We start from the raw sequence: 18,011 nt of genomic DNA on the forward strand, positions 1-18,011 counted from the left end.
CCGCTGACCAATTTAACCACGCCACATTCTGTAAGTATGTGCCTGTCCCAAGCCAGGAGCCTGTTATGCAGTGGTTGTAGTTTGTTGCTGGGTAACATATTTGTTATTCGTTCATTTTTTCCTTATACATGTTATATATGGCCATGTGTTTTCTCGTTTAAATTGTTTTGCATTTGTCAGTTTAGGGCCATTTATAGCCGACTATGCAGTATGGGCTTTTCTCATTGTTTGCGACCTAAAGTTTCTGATTTCTGTGGCACTTCGTATCTTCTGAAGAGTTGTCCGATTGGCATTCATACCACCTCTTATTTTTTATTATCGTTTGCTATTTTTTCACTGTTTTTTTGCAATCATTAAATGCTTTTTCTTCGTTCAATTTTTGAATTTGACGGAAGATTATTCCCCATATATTTTGGGACTATTATAAAGAAGTTAGATATTAGGCTGTACAAGTAATTATGAGACAAAACAAATGTTTATTGAAATAACAAACTTACCATCAAGTATTTAACAAGGCATAAATCATTAGACATTCATTTATTACATCATATATGCTACATAAAACCTATTTGTATAGCTCAATAACTTGTGAACTCCGATGTTATCTAACTATTTGTAAATAAAGATATTAGTGTTATGTTTATTCAGTGGTCAACACAAACTGGAAGAGAGAGTCGTTATCATACAACAAACAAGAATGTGTCCACAGTACACGGATGCCCCACTCGCACTATCTCTTTTTCTATGTTTAGTGGACCGTGAAATTGGAATAAATTCTCTAATTTTGGCATTAAAACTAGAAAGATCATATCATAGGGCACATGTATACAAAGTTTCAAGTTGATTGCACTTCAACTTCATCAAAAACTACCTTGACCAAAAACTTTAACATGAAGCGGGACAGACGGACGAACGAACGGACGGACGAACGAACGGACAGACGAACGAACGGACAGACGGACGAACGGACGCACAGACCAGAAAACATAATGCCCCTCTACTATCGTAGGTGGGGCATAAAAATCATGATTGCTTACCGAATATCTGAAGGCAGTACAAACAGACGTATTGTTTACATCTTTAATGATTTTTGTATTAGTCAACGCTAGTAAACCAATGTATTTCGCAGACTGTTCAGAATATATAAGACAACTACAATCTGTGTTATGTGACCGTGACGTAAACAACGTTTTATCCTGATTTACTCGGGTTTAAAATTGAATTAAGAATTAAATCATAAGAAATAACTGTAATATTTTTTCTGCCTTTTTCGAAATAATATAAAAAAAATGTGGTGCACACTGTAAAATAACCCGCTAATCCGTTACAGTCATTCCTTAAAGAATCAAATCAAAACTATTGAAACACTTTCTTTGTTTTTATTTCTGTCAGGACTGAAGCGTGTTTTCTACATTTATGAACACAAATCTCTTGTAACATTTGTAACTACATCATCTTATTTGATATCTAAATTTCTGAGACTTTGAAATGCAAGAAACACAAATTAAGATTTAACGGATGCTATTATAAGTGTTAGTGAACGTATAAGTAAGTAATTCCAATTATTTGATATCATAATTTCTGAGACTTTGAAATGCAAGAAACACAAGTTAAGATTTAAAGGATGCAATTATCAGTGTCAGTGAACGTATAAGTAAGTAATTCCAATTATTTGATATCATAATTTCTGAGACTTTGAAATGCAAGAAACACAAATTAAGATTTAAAGGATGCAAGTATAAGTGTTAGTGAACGTATAAGTAAGTAATTCCAATTATTTGATATCATAATTTCTGAGACTTTTAAATGCAAGAAACACAAATTAAGATTTAAAGGATGCAATTATCAGTGTCAGTGAACGTATAAGTATAAGTAATTCCAATTATTTAATATCTAAATTTCTAGGACTTTGATATGCAAGAAACACAAGTTAAAAATTAAAGGATGCAACTATCAGTGTCAGTTAACGTATAAGTAAGTAATTCCAATTATTTGATATCATAATTTCTGAGACTTTGAAATGCAAGAAACACAAGTTAAGAATTAAAGGATGCAAGTATCAGCGTCAGTGAACGTATAAGTAATTAATCCAATTATTTGATATCCCAAGACTTTGAAATGCAAGAAACACAAATTAAGAAATAAAGGATGAAAATAGCAATGTCAAAAAACGCATAAGTAAGTAATTCCACTTATTTGATTTACTGTACTAAATGCTCCACAGTATCATGATCTACGGAATATGTTTTTGAAACACAACACTTGTTATGGAACTCATTATGTCATTACATCTATCAAAGTTGATTGATCTAAGATAAAAAAAAAAAAAAAAGATAAAAGATTGATATTAGACCAGTCATTACGTACTTGGACCTATGATCAAACTTTAAGTAAATTGATATTTTGTATTAATAACCTAAACAGTACAGTAGATTTCAATTTGAGTATTCACACTTGTCATCACTCAATCATAATAAATATTCTTAGAATATTTCAGTAGTTTATTAATTATGCATGAAAAGGAGATTATGTTGGAAAAATGAATATCTAGATTCTTAGTTTAAATGACATGGAAAATAACGAATAATGAATTCAATTTATAAGGGTGCTTGAGGAAAAAATAACTTTTTTTTCCTATTTTCTCTTGAAGCTTTTTTTATTTTGTTAATATTCAATAATACTTTAAACTGGTTTTCTCATTTTAATGTGTTATTTAATCTTTCCGTATGGTGTTATAATAACGATGATACAGTTTATAAGTTTTGATCCTTAAAAAGGGAAACTTACTAGAAAAGGGTATAGAATTTCTACTAAGAGTCATAAAAAGTTATCAAAGGCACCAGGATTATAATCTAATACGTCAGACGCACGTTTCGTCTACATCAGTCTCATCAGTGACGTTCAGATCAAAATAGTTATAATGCCAAACAAGTACAAAGTTCAGGAGCATGGAGGACCCAAAATTCCCAACAGTTGAGCCAAATACGGCTCATGTAATCTATTCCTGTGATAAAAAAGTTTTGTAAACAAGTATTTTATAAAAATGACCATATAATTGATATTCATGTCAACAACGAAGTGCTGACTACACGGCTGATGATACCCTCGGGTACGAAACCAGCAGTGGCATCGACCCAGTGGTGTAAAATTTTCAAAGGTACATAATTGACAGTGTGACAATTTATCATTTTAATTTACCAATATGAAGGTTACTTATGTGCTCGTCAATATAGCATGACACTTTATTTTGGGGTATGCAATGTACAATGTAAAAAAAACCCAATAAATAACAATAACAATAATAATTCAACTTCTGGCATGTGACTTCTGTTTATAACAAATATAATGAGGATATCTTTTTTTGCGCTAAATAAAACTGAAATATACAATTATATCAATTCAATGAAAAATCATATGAACTTAGTGACCTACCGGCATATACCCGTATTAAACTTTGAATACAAATAAAACATGATTTTGGACCAACCGTCAAACCAGTACAAACGAATCATGTTTCTGGAGCAACTGTCAACCTGTAAAAGATTCATGGTCGACCGCCAAGTCAATACTAATGACACATGTTTCTGGACCAGCCGTCAACATGCAAAGATTATTGGTCAACCGCCAACTCAATACAAACGGCAAATGTTTCTGGATAAACTATCAATATTAAAAAGGTTCTTGAGCAACCGCCAGAATTGTTCTGGATCAACAGTTAATATGCACATTTTACACCGTCAAATCAAATGACATATGCTTTTGGATCTTTTACGTAGATTTTTCCGAATGTATGCTATCAGACGGCTATATCCCATATTCCATAAAAAGGGCCAGTGTACCTCTATTACGGCCATTGGTATCAATCATCAACATGAAACGTCAACATCAAATTCTACAAACGAAGACAAACTATAATAAAACATAATACAGAGGAAATGGTCAACTAGCCTCAAAGAAAACAAAAATAAAACCTTATACAGAGGAAATGGTCAACTAGCCTCAAAGAAAAATTAAAATATAACACAATGTAAAGAAAAAAGTGAACTAGCCTCAAAGACAAACAAAAGAATAACACAGTTCAGGTAAAATGGTCAACTATCTTCAAAGAATTTTTTTTTTAAAACCAATTCGGGGAAAACCGTCAACGAATTTGATTGTTGGCAAATTACATAAAAAAAAGAACCAAATGGAATAAGGCAATGCCAACCATTATGACTATATTTTGCATTTACTTAATCTTTAAAATGTATTGTCTCTATATATATATAACTAAGACAGTGTTGTTGCACAAACAAAAGAATATATTTATCATTAACATGGTCAATTCCATGTTAAAACCAAAATTGTTAATCGCTTCCCTAAACTCTGTATGATCAAATAACTAACCGATGGTGACAAATAATTTTACTTTTCCCTGTCTTTATTTTAATACACGGGGTACCAATTTTACTTTTCACCGTCTATATTTTAATCCATCATTTCCTACATAAGAAAATACATGTACCAAATTCAGAATATGACAGTTGTATTTCTATTTGTTTGATGTGAAAATATTATTTTGATTTTGTTACGTTTTATATACTCATTAGAGTTCGATATTTTGTTATTTTACTATTTACTTATGAATTATGAATAAACTTTGTGTTTTGTCTTAGATAGTTTTATTATACAAATACAGTTCTTTCAGTTTCATGTTTTTAATGATGTACTTAGGTGAGGTTTTGGAAATTTGTGTAAAATGTTCGGACTTCTTGGTATTTTTCCATCAATACAGGGTAAAATATTTTGCGCCATAACACCCATTTATATTTGTATAAAAGACTTCAATAGCTCACAAAAGTCCATTTTCCAAAATTTAAGAAATGTCTTAATTTTTGTACTTTCGATTTGAGACCCAAATAATACCAATGCAAATGTAAGGTACAAGTCCGAGTTAGCCTCTTACCGCTTTTGTTTAGAATAAAATATCTCGAAAAGGAGGTCCATGACCTATCACTATTTTAAGCTTATTTTGTTCCTTAACTGGTGCTCTTTCAAAATGTAATATCAATTTTAATTTCTTGAATTTTTAAGTTTCACCTAAGTACATCCTTAACTCAGAGAAAAGATGATACAACTGCCGACCTTAAATGGTTCTTCTTTCATTATGTGCTCATCAGAAAGAAATAAAAGCTATGTTTTATGAAATCTTTTAGCTCTTTATTGAAAAAGATTAAGTCTTTAAATGACCAAAGAATGTATGAATTTCAGGGGCTAAAAAAACATAACAATACAAACCTATAAATAACATTTGATATAAAAGACAAAGGAAATAATATAATGAGTTTCTATTGTTATGGGTACTTTCGTAAGAAATTAAAACATATATTAAAACAGGCCACATGAAACTGTCAAACATGAAACAGCTGTTTTGTATATCGTTTATTAAAAATGATTGATTGGTTGATTGTTAGTGTTTAGCGCCACTTGTAGCACTATGAGCTATATCACGACGGCAATTGTTTTTTTTTTATTAATTAGAGAAACCGGAATCTGCTTAGAGTACCAACGATCTTGGGCAGGAAAAATTACAATTATATTCAATTAATTATTAATAAACACATGTGCGGTGTTCGAACTTCCAACGGGTTAACAAATAAATAAATATAACAGTAAAGTTTCTATTAGTAAGAACACATTTTACTCCAGTTAATCCTTTGATCAAAACAGATTCTTAGCAGGAAAAAATTGGTGTAAGGATATCCATATGTGTGCATGGAGTTTTCATCGGCATTTTACAATTGCTACACTTTATTACACATGTTACAATGTGTTGCACATACATGTATTACAATGTTTTATATGATGTGACAATGTATAACTCATGTTATTATACATTTCTCATGTATAACAATATTGAGGACATGTTATAATGTAAAACAGGAATAGCATATATTACATTGTATAACACAAGTTGTAACGTATTACAATGTATAACACATATTAAATTGTGTAGTACATGTTACAGTGTTAACACATGTTACATGTTACGATGTAAACACATGTTAATGTTACAATGTAAATACATGTTACAATGTTAACACATGTCACATTGTTAACACATGTTACAATGTTAACACATGTTACAATGTTAACACATGTTACAATGTTAACACATGTTACAATGTTAACACATATCATAATGTTAACACATGTTACAATATTAACACATGTTACAATGTTTACACATGTTACAATGTTTACACATGTTGTAATGTTAACACGTAACAATGTAAACACATGTTATGATACATAACACAATTCTCTGTGTAACATTTAAGGGCACGTCTGTAATGTCCAAGAGATCGCATGACGATATAAAATCGTAAACTAATTACGTCATTGGATCATTGTTAATGATTCCCAATTTTTACAAATAGGTAATGTTTTGCTTTTCAAAAAGCTGATTTCATGGATCGCTTTCACTGTTCAGAATCGGCCGATGATGATGAACGTTACGTAGAATTTCTTTGCTGAAATCAACTAAATGTTTGTGAATTTTCTGGTAAGGAATTCTTTCTTTTGGATTTTTCTTCCAGCACCCCAGCATAATATGATATATAGTCGATGGACACTCGTCTGGGCGTTGTAACATAATTCCTTCATCTAAAAAGCGAACAACCTACAAATGCAATAATAAACATATCATCCAAGAACATGAATAAAGTCTGTACAAAAGTTCGCATTTTGTGTATATATTTTCAAAAATTATACCCTATTGGTAGTGCTCCATAATTAATGGAGGAATATACAAGAAACTGAACTGAACTTTCTACGTTTTGTGTGTCTAAATATTCATGAAATTTTTCTCAGATGTTAAAACACAGGAAAATCAATTTAAACTTATCACAATATTAGTATGTCCTAACCGCTGTCCTAAGTATTTGCGTAAAAGAAAATAGCAAATGAAAAACATGGAATATTGTATCAGTAGCTTTGGTTTATAAAGTGATTAATTATTATAAAATAATAATTATTAGTTTTAAATTAAAGGTAATAAAAAAAATTGATATTATACATTTAAACTCTATGAAACAAATCATAAGTTAACAAAATATAATTACGTTTTATATCAGAATTGAACAAACTAATTGTTAATAGTTAAAATTGAATATATAATCGATAAAGTCATTATATGTTTTGAGGGAGCTGGATTCGAAGTGTCACAGTTTTATACTTAAAAGTTCGAAGGCAAATCTTGTGCATCTTTCATTAAAATACTGAGTACTTGAACTATTTTATTTTATTACTACACAAAAACATACTGTGAATATGAGCAAGAGAAGAAATTCGAATTTTACCGATACAAAACGACAGGGTACATTTAAAAAAGAAGATGTGGTATGATTGCCAATGAGTCAATGCCCCACAAGAGACCAGAAATAAAAACACTAATAAAATATGTTATTGATATTAAAACGCATCAAATAATAATTTAAAGATTTGAAACTTGATAGAAATGTGTGTCATTTTGCTATCACAAGTTGTGTGACTTTTAACAAAGAAAATTTACTTATTCAATAAATTAAAAAATGGAAAATGGTGAGAGCAAAAAAAACATTTCTTATTTTTGTCTACTTTTGACAGGTTCAAACTAGCTCAACTAGTGAAGTGTAAAATTCAAATAAATATTATAATTAATAGAATCTCCCCACTTTTTTAATTAGAAACAATCACTTTTATTTAAGTCTTTTTAATATTTTGTAATACAACAAAATCATGAAAAAATTATGAGTTAATTCTGTTTTTAACTGCTAAAATTACTACATAAATTTACTAAATTTGAAGATCTGTCAAATGAATGCATATTTATACATGTTATAATAGAAATATAAATAAGAAAAGACTTTATATCAAGAATAAATCACCAAATAATGACAAATATGCATAAATTCCAGAGTTCACTTATTGCCTAAAATTATGTTCGGCAATAGGATGAATAATCATCATCGAATTTCAGGGAATAAGCTTAATGCCTGAAAATTTCAGGCAATAACTTAATGTCTAGGCGTTAGCTTATTGCCTAGGATTTAAGCTTAATGCCTAATTTCACTTATTGCCGCTAACATAAAATAAAAAAATAATTATTTTTTTCTAGTTGTTAAGCAAATAATAAACAACCTACTTGTATTTTTTGGACATAATTTCAATTAGTTAAATTAACCCAATTCAATAACCTTTTTTTTTTTTTTTTAAATATTTTAAAATACAATTGTTGTTAGTGAAGGAAGTAATAATTCAGTGATAAATGTCGTCCTCACAAATTCAGAATAAAATTTGGTATTTTATTTCCATCAATATTTTTTGCAGCTAACTAAAAGACTTGGCAATACGAATCTCAGTTACAAACATTTTCAGAACAGGTCATGTTAGAAATCCTTATACAGCAAAACATTCAGCGGCAGCATACATATAGATTCTACCACTGTATCGAGTGTGATACGATATTTATTCACTCGAGACAGTTAAATTTTCAAATTTAAAACGCGAGGCTCGCCAAGCGTTTGAAATATTTAAAATTTAACTGTCGAGAGTAAATTGACGAAGAATTAGAGAAATGTGGTTAATCAATTCGCCGTTTCGAAATCTAATGCATTCTATTTTTTTCAAAATCGTACATCAATACGTTGTGATTGGTTTAAAACGTTCTAAACAATGGAAATTGAACCAAAGTCGTAACGTTATTTGCATCTTGGTGTACGAACAATGAGATTACTCATAGTCGTTTAGATACTGAAAAGGCGAATTATAAAGAAATGAAGTCTATTCACCAGATGATTCCGACTGTGCGAGGCCTTCATATGTAGTTAAGGTTGTTAAACATCCTGATTATTTCTACTTATTTGAATAAAAAGATATTTAATTTCACAGGCTTCGTCATTTGAATGGCCATGATATGGTTAAACATCCCGATTATTACTAGATGATATCAATTTAACAATAATAATGTTATATTATTTGAATAAAAAGATATTTAAATTCACATACTTCTTCATTTGAATGGCCATAATATGGTTGTCTACCATAGCTGAATATTTCCCATAATACCACACCGAATGCCCATATATCGGACTCTGTTGTAAATCGTCCATACTTCATGCTCTCTGGTGACATCCAACGTACTGGCAACATCCGGGACCCTCCAATCTGTAAAAAGAAGATTGTGATGAAAAAATTAACATCCTACGTACTGGCAACATTCGGGACTCTCCAATCTGTAAAAAGAAGATCGTAATCAAGAATTTAACATGCAACGTACTGGCAACATTCATGACCCTCCAATCTGTAAAAAGAAGATTGTGATCAAAAAATTAGCATCCAACGTACTGGCAACATTCGTGACCCTCCAATCTGTAAAAAGAAGATTGTAATCAAGAAATATAACATCCAACGTACTGGCAACATCCGGAACCCTCCAATCTGTAAAAAGAAGATTATAATCAAGAAATTAACAGACAACGTACTGGCAACATTCGTGACCCTACAATTAAAAAGAAGATTGTAATCAAGAAATTAACATCCGTCCTCAGGCATAAGTATAATATGCAGTTTCATGCTTCACCACAAGACCAACGACATTGGCTTGCAAATTAGCTATCGGGCATGTAAAATTGCTTTGGGGCTTGTTAAATTTTGTTATACATGCCAACAAATTCCAACTAATTTTTTTTTTTAAATTGAGCGTCTGGGTTGTGGACTCAAAAGTTGAGCGTGAACGCTGCTTATGTTTTACGAGCAGATTTTCACGGTTTTCTTTACAATAAAAATGTCATTGGTTTAATATTAGTAATCAATCCAAAGTATTATTCTAGCATGTTTTTCCATAAATTATATTTTTTATCTCTAAAACAGCCTATTAACCTTAAAAAAAGTTAAACCCATGGCGATTAGAATTAAAGGCATGAATAATCGTTACAAACATTTTATAAATAATATTTTGTTCTCAAAAATAAATATAGAGTTATCTTTCTTTAACTAAGCACATGTTTATATTGGGTTTTGCATTTTTGAATGTTTTGTGTCGAATATCAACGAAGAGATCATGTCAAAATGCGCTATTGTTACAGTAAATGTGCTGTGAATTAATATTATTATTAACTAGAAGGTATATCTAGTGTAATGCCTAACATTTAATTTATATTATGTGCTTTGTTCAGAACAGTTTGTCAAACTGTTTAAAATACATATATGGTATATAAAAACAGCTCACAAAAGATTAAATTTGTGTATGCCAGACGCGCATTTTTTCCTCTAAAATATTCTAGTGACATTCAATTAAAAAAAGATAAAAGGCTGTATAATTACGAAGTTGAAGACCATGAGAGATGATTAATTCAAAATGGTTTACTAAATACCATTCCTTGGTAAGAAAATCCATAGTTTTCCGACCATTTCAATGTTTTGTAAATAGTTTTCGCCTGTCCAGAATTACATTTCACCTTGATACGCTTTATACCAATATTAAAGAAGCAAAACATGTATAAAACGTATAAATTATTGAAAGGAAAACGTACAAATTCCGTGCATGTGAAGGCCTTATCTGATGTTACCTTTTTTGAAAATGCTATATCCAAAACATTTGTAAAATAAATATGAACACAAAAATATGCAATAACTTTAAAATAGAGAGTGACATCATATATAAGGATCGATTCCTGGCCTACCGAAAAAAAACTTCATGCGAGATACCAGGCGTTTAACTTTGTATGTTTTTATTCACATAACAGTTATCAGTGGCGTTCGAAATAAAATAGTTTCAGACAAAATTCAGAATATTTGGACAAGATGTACAAAATACACGTAAGGCAATTTTAACTTTGGGATTGAAAAAAAGTGTTTGACATGATTCAACATTTTATATACAAATTGAACATATCAACCATGTCAACGGTGTAGAGCTTAAAAAAATGAAAATTCCTAATAATTAGGCAAAATACGACTTTAGCAATCTGTACCTGAGTGACATACATCTGATTCATGGATTATTAATTCATTTATTTACAAAGCTATCAAAGTGCACAATTAATCTTGATAGTTGCAGAGATATATAGAGTTATCTTACCCTATAATAATCACATGTATACACATCACGTGCCATCCCAAAATCTGAGATTTTAACCACAAATCCTTCTCCCACTAAACAGTTCCGGGTTGCAAGGTCACGATGAACGAAATGTTTGGACGTTAGATAAGTCATTCCATTAGCAATCTGTGTAGAAATATCTATGAGGTCAGTCTGAAATTACAAAGATTTATAGATTACTTTTGTATGGTGACAAATTCAAGGTAACAGGATAATAATTTGATACACAATACGCGTGGTTCGTCTACATAAGTTTCATCAGTGACGCTCATATCAAAATAGTTATTTAGCCAAATAAGTACAAAGTTTGGTGGGGTTCGTTTTTGGTAGGGTTCATGTTGTTTATTCTTTAGTTATCTATGTTGTGTCATGTGTACTATTGTTTGTCTGTTTGCTTTTTTCATTTTTAGCCATGGCTTTGTCAGTTTATTTTCGATTTATGAGTTTGACTGTCCCTCTGGTATCTTTCGTCCCTCTTTTAAAATAAAAAGTAGAACCTCGTTGTGTCGAAGAGACCGGTCAAAAGTATTCGACTGAGGTCGAGTGTATCGTCATCAATTTTGAATGAATTAACTACTGTATGAGATTTGTGTAAGCTAGAAACGTTGCACAGTGTGACTTTTTGATACTAGTATTCCACGGTATGAGTGTGTATTCAATTTCATGTCTGTTGTACTCAACAATTTTGTATGGTTTTTTTTCTTGTAGAAGATATGCATGATATGGGTTTTTTTTGGAAACTATACTTTAAAGGTTTAGCTAGCTATAAAACCAGGTTCAATCCACCATTTTCTACATTAGAAAATGCCTGTACCAAGTCAGGAATATGACAGTTGTTATCCATTCGTTTGATGTGTTTTGGATTTTGCCTTTTGATTTTGGACTTTCCTTTTTGAATTTTCCTCGGAGTTCAGTATTTTTGTGTTTTTACTTTTTTTTAAAAGTTTTTTTTAAAAGTCAATGCGCATTTATCTGGATTTACAATAACCAGGAATGATCAATGTAGAATATGTGTAAGATAATGGTGTATAAGAACCGAACCAGTTTAGGGGCTATTTGACCTGGGGTTGAAGTCATAAAACTTTGCTCAGTGCTCGGAGCACAAAACAACTCTTATATTTGATGTGTTTACCTCAGTTTTAAGTTGTTACCCTGATTTGTTTTCTCTCAATCGATTTATGACTTTCGAATAGCAGTATACAACTGTTGCCTTTATTTTACATTCAAAGCAATAATGTAAATAAAACTATTAAATAATGTTCATGTCCATTTAAATTTTCAAAGTATGTCTGCATGCAATCAAATGATGGATTACACCTCGTTTGCCAGCTTTTTGATCGTCTTAATTGTGACATATGATGTTTACCTCATAAAATGATTGCAGATTATGTTTCACAGTTGATTAATTATTGCTACATCTTTGGAATAAAACAGATTATTATCTAAAAGAGTTTGACATTTTACAGATATTCACTTTGAATTTCTGTATCATTTTTAAAAATTAATTTCCTTTTGATCTAAACTTAATATCATTAACAAATACATTTTTCATTCAAGTGTGCGGTCTTGTTTCCTCGTCATCTTTATAACCAAGAGAATGCGGAGAATGCAAAAAAAATACAGAAATGCAGAAATACAATAATAGTATGTTTGATGAATGCAAAATTAAAACTATGCAATCATTAAAGCGAAGCCATTACCTATTCGTTCTCGCATTGATATAGTTTCCATGATCATGATTCGTTTGAAAGAAATAATAATACTTTGCAATAGATTCACAACATTATCTGAAATTATCAGTGTCATTATTGGAACATTTCATTTCAAATTTCAACTCCTATTCTATTTAAATGTTGTTTTTCATATACTTCAAAATTTGGATATGATTCATCATATATTCTTTTAAATCTTGATCTTCATTTATTCTATAAAACCCTGATCTTCATATATTCTTTAAAATCTTGATCTTCATATTTTCTTTTAAATCTTGATTTACGTATTCTTACCTTTTCCAGTGTTATATCTCTGTCACTTGAGCGCATTGCTGGGTCGTTTCGTCTGAGCAAATCTGCCAAGTCTCCATGCACCATATATTCAAATACCATGTAAGGCGTTTCAGTCGGACCTTTAATGAAAAATAAACTTTCAGTAAAATGTAAAATAAACAACAAATACCAAACAAAGGAGAAAAGTTCAAAACAGAAGGTTTGTTTTATCAAATGGCCAAATTAAATCGTCAAACACATTGAACGAATGGAAAACAACTGCCAGATGCCTGACTAAGTACAGGCATTTTCTTGTGTAGAAAATGGTTGATTAAACCTGCTTTTATTGCTAAACCTTTCATTTGTATGACAATCGCAAATAATTGCATTATGTGACAACAATGTGTAAGACAATCTTATTCTGTAATTTGGACATGCATTCCCCTAAAAAGCCGGGCACCGCCTTAAGATTAACTTTTTTGGTATGCTTAAATACTATGGAGTCATTCGTTTTCGTTGGTATCAATTTTCGTGGACAGAGGAAAACTTGCATTTTCGTGGATTTTATCTTGTGGTTTATCCAGTCTCTGCACATAAAGCCCATGCAAATTTTGTAATTCGTTGAACATTGAAAATTCGTGGTTTACTTGTACCAACGAAACTCATGAAAATTGATATCTAACAAATAATAATGAATCTACAATAGTTGGATTTATTATGATTCTTTGTATTAATTGATATGTCTTGTATGTTAAAAGTTTGTCAAAATTGAAACAATCATATGTGTTGTCGACCATTGACAATAGTAAACAATACATTAAGGACACACTAATGAAAAAACACAAGAAACCAAAGACCGAACAACCAAAACGACACGAATGCGGCAGCAAACTCAGTAATACCGAAAGTAAAACGAAGTTAAAACTCATTATATCATAATATTGTCTACTACATTTACAACACTTTATGTCAATTGATTGCTGAAAAAGAAAGAATCAATCTGATAGAAATACCAAAAGCGACTGTAGACAATTTCCAAGATAGTGTGAATTTAACACGACGGGTGTCACATGTGGAGCAGTATCTGCTTACCCTTCCAGAGTACCTGAGATCACTCCCATTTATGGCGGGGTTCGTATTACTTTGTCTTTAGTTTTCTATGTTGTTTCTATTATACAATTATTTGTTTGTCTTTTTGTTTTTTAAGCCATGGCGTTGTCAATTTATTTCTGATCTATGAGTTTGAATGTCCCTCTGGTATATTTTGTCCCTCTTCTTTAGCCTTTATTTTGCTTTTCCGACTTTTTTTTGTTTGGTTTTCATGATTTGTTGGTCTCTCTTAAATTGACTAATGCGTTTTAATGGTTTGTTTGGTGTCTTCCGCAGTTTTAAAACAACAATTAACATTACATCATGCTTAGATATAAAATAAAAAGAAGAAAAGAAAACGAGCTCCGAGGGAAATTCTAAACGAGAAGTACGAAAGCAAATGGCGAAATGAAAAACTTCAAACGAATAGATAACAACTGTCATATTCCTGACTTAGTACCGACATTTTTTAAAGTAGAAAATGGTGAACTACACCTCGTTCAACAATATACACGCGTTCCAAAGAGATTTGTATTTGCATTTTAATACGAAAGACTCAAACGCAATCATAATATCATTATTATATATTGATATAAAATATATTAGTAAACTGGTCTAACAAATGCGTACAAGTCCATATTTGGAAATTACCCACAAGTCATCATTAATTGAATGATTCATTGTCGTTTCTTAAATGTTAATCATGAATTATCGTTACACATATTAAGGACAAGACCAAATTAATGATGAATTTAATAAATAGGTTCTACAAATGTATAGAAATGAGATATGACATGATTGCCAATAAGACTTCACAAGAGAATCACTTTCTGCAAGTGAGAGGTTTAGCGCTATAAAACCAGGTTCAATCCACTATTTTCTACATTTGAAAATGCCTGTACCAAGTCAGGAATATGACAGTTGTTGTCCATTCGTTTGATGTGTTTTGTCATTTGATTTTGCCATGTGATTAGGGACTTTCCGATTGAATTTTTCTCGGAGTTCACTATTTTTATGATTTTACTTTTTTGGAATTTCTATCAGAAAATAATTTTGCAACCCCAGGACTCCGATTTTCTAGTGTGAAAATACACATTGCTTGGATATAAATTTTGACGCAAAACATGTTTTGTTAACAGCGTATGCTTATTATGTGATAATTAATTCGCTCAGAATTGACAATATTAAGTGAAGCATATCTTAACTTCGACAGTTCAATACGAAAAATGATATGAGATTTTTAAATCATTCCTGCAAATATGCATAGTGGTATTACTGATTTGTTCCAAAGATAATTAACTAGTTGTTTATCTGTTTGTTATTATGTATTGAGATGTCATTTTCTTGATTATTACTTGTCGCGGTTGTTAGGTGATAAATATATTTCTTGACAATCCAATTTTCTTGTCGTTTGTATGCAATTTATAGAGATATGTTGTTTTTGGAGCCAATCTTTCATTTCTTAACTTATGACCCGTAGGTATTTACTTGTCTCGTAGAAAAACATTGATTTACGCAAAAAGATTGTTTATGATGAAGTTGAAGGATAAATTTATTTTGCTGCTGTTGTATTTCCTTAATGCCTTGCTGACTTCTTAGATGATTATTTCACAAATATTAATGTTCTATCTAGCAAGTAGATTATTTGGTTGGTTTGTGTTTACCTACACTTTTAACACGACAGATGCCACATGTGGAGCAGAATCTGCTTACCCTTCCGGAGCACCTGAGATCACCCCTAGTTTTTTGTGGGGTTCGTGTTGTTTATTCTTTAGTTTTCTATGTTGTGTCATGTGTACTATTATTTGTCTGTTTGTCTTTTTCATTTTAAGCCATGGCGTTGTCAGTTTATTTTAGATTTATGAGTTTGACTGTCCCGTTGGTATCTTTCGTCCCTCTTTTGTGTTTACCTACACTTTTAACACTATTGTATTATTTTGTGATGACAGTTTTGATTGGCGTAGGAAACTGGAATGCCCAGAGAGTACCATGTAAACTGATGTTTTAAAAAGATGAAATTTTCAAAGATAACATAAACTGAACACGCTATTTCAAAAGCATGTTGCTACCATTTTAAATTTGTTAAATGATCAATCCACTTTCTGTATATCAAAACTTGATACACATGGGTATCTACAACACATGTACAGTTAAAGGAAAATTGAAATACGATTCAAAGCAAATGATACGTCACGAAAAATGAATACATATAACGTGTTTCAATGTCATTTCCTTTTCTAAGCATTGTATGAGAAAATGGAAAAACAAAAGAATGACTGTTCGTCTTTATTTGGATGTTTAAATATGAAAAGGTTAAACTCTGTTTAAAGCAGAAATAACAATTAAACTTGTCGATATGCATGGAGAAAAACGAAAATAAATACCAATATCAGGGAAAATCCCTTAACCAATTTGTGAAAAATATACAGTAAAATACCAATGTATTAGGTAGGAAATAGAAAAGAAAAAGCAAAAGATATGGTGTATCAATCCATCACACATAATCAATACATGCACAGCAAAGATACACTAAGAAGTAGCCGCGCTTTCATTGCTGTACTTCCATCTCAATGTAATAATGAACACGGAGAAAAAAACTCTTATCTCACTGAAAGTGTAAGACTCCCCTAGCACTAGCTTAAGCGCATTTCTTTGCAAAACTTATTTGGATAGATATACGATGTGAATGGAAAGCATGTATTTAGGGGCCAGCTGAAGGACGCCTCCGGGTGCAGGAATTTCTCGCTACATTGAAGACCTGTTGGTGACCTTCTGCTGTTGTGTTGTTTTTTTTTTGTTGTTTTTTCTATGGTCGGGTTGTTGTCTCTTTGGCACATTCCCCATTTCCATTCTCAAGTTTATATGTTTTCAACAAACCTCTTTGTATAATTCCTATCAATTTCAATATATTTTCATGATCAAAGGCACTCATAATATCAACTTCCCGCTCAAAGTCTTCCTTCACTTCGTTTGATACGCCATCTTTTAAAATTTTAATGGCGACATACTCTCCTGCATCATTTTCTGCAAAGTTTTGACCTGAAATTAGAATTTTTAGATTTATTTATTGACTGATCGACTAACATTTTTCTTTAATTCTATTGATATTTAACCCTTTTTACAACCATTGTATAAATAAAATAATCATCGTGTGGTTGTCGTCGATTTGGCCGAGGCTCGGACTTTAAATTTGACAATTTAACTATCTAGATTTGTAAATCCGATAATCCTCTAGTATCAATGTAAAAATCTTTATATAAACAATCTTACTACCAAAACAAATATTGTGTAACGAACAATTCAGTAGGACTTATACTATTAATTTGAGTCGTTGAATTGAATACCAATGTCAGTATGTTAGGAGGAACAATAGAAAGAAAAAGAAGTCAGTTGGCCAAGTCATTATTGAGTGTCGTCCGGTGACCTATATTGGCTTAATTCTACGTCATTAGGATAATTGCTTCATAAGCAATCATATCTCATCTCCTTATGGTATATTGTAAACACAAACACTTAATTCATTTTTACACGTGATGTGTTAACGACATCACGGCAAACAACAATTTTAATGTAACTAGATGTACCAACTCGATAAGGTGCAGTTCTAATTTGTGATTTGTTCATTGTCATTAAATTTTACCATGCCTCATGGTCTAGATGGGTTTTACTGAATGGAGGATAACGTGTTAAAAGTGAAAGTAAAAGCAAATAATATGACGAAAAGAGGAAAAAGGCCCAATTTATAATTAATACTACAGAAACCTGGGGTGTGGAAATATGAATAATAACGGTAAATCTAGATAAAAAATTACAAA

General features: G+C 31.1%; 1 protein-coding gene across 4 annotated transcripts in view; it reads right to left on the reverse strand.

Moving 5' to 3' along the window:
- Positions 1-456: 456 nt before the first annotated feature.
- Positions 457-18,011, reverse strand: part of LOC139503617 (BDNF/NT-3 growth factors receptor-like) — a 159,634-nt gene continuing 142,079 nt past the window's right edge. For all 4 annotated transcript variants that reach the window (XM_071293436.1, XM_071293438.1, XM_071293439.1 and 1 more), the window contains 5 exons: positions 17,074-17,235; positions 13,129-13,247; positions 11,102-11,275; positions 9,028-9,186; positions 457-6,661 (listed from right to left, as the gene is read on the reverse strand). In XM_071293436.1, coding sequence (XP_071149537.1) covers positions 6,449-6,661; positions 9,028-9,186; positions 11,102-11,275; positions 13,129-13,247; positions 17,074-17,235 — 827 coding nt within the window. In that variant the 3' untranslated portion in view covers positions 457-6,448. The remainder of the gene's footprint in view (positions 6,662-9,027; positions 9,187-11,101; positions 11,276-13,128; positions 13,248-17,073; positions 17,236-18,011) is intronic.

Source organism: Mytilus edulis, chromosome 14 (genome assembly GCF_963676685.1).
Source record: "Mytilus edulis chromosome 14, xbMytEdul2.2, whole genome shotgun sequence".
NCBI lineage: Eukaryota > Metazoa > Mollusca > Bivalvia > Mytilida > Mytilidae > Mytilus > Mytilus edulis.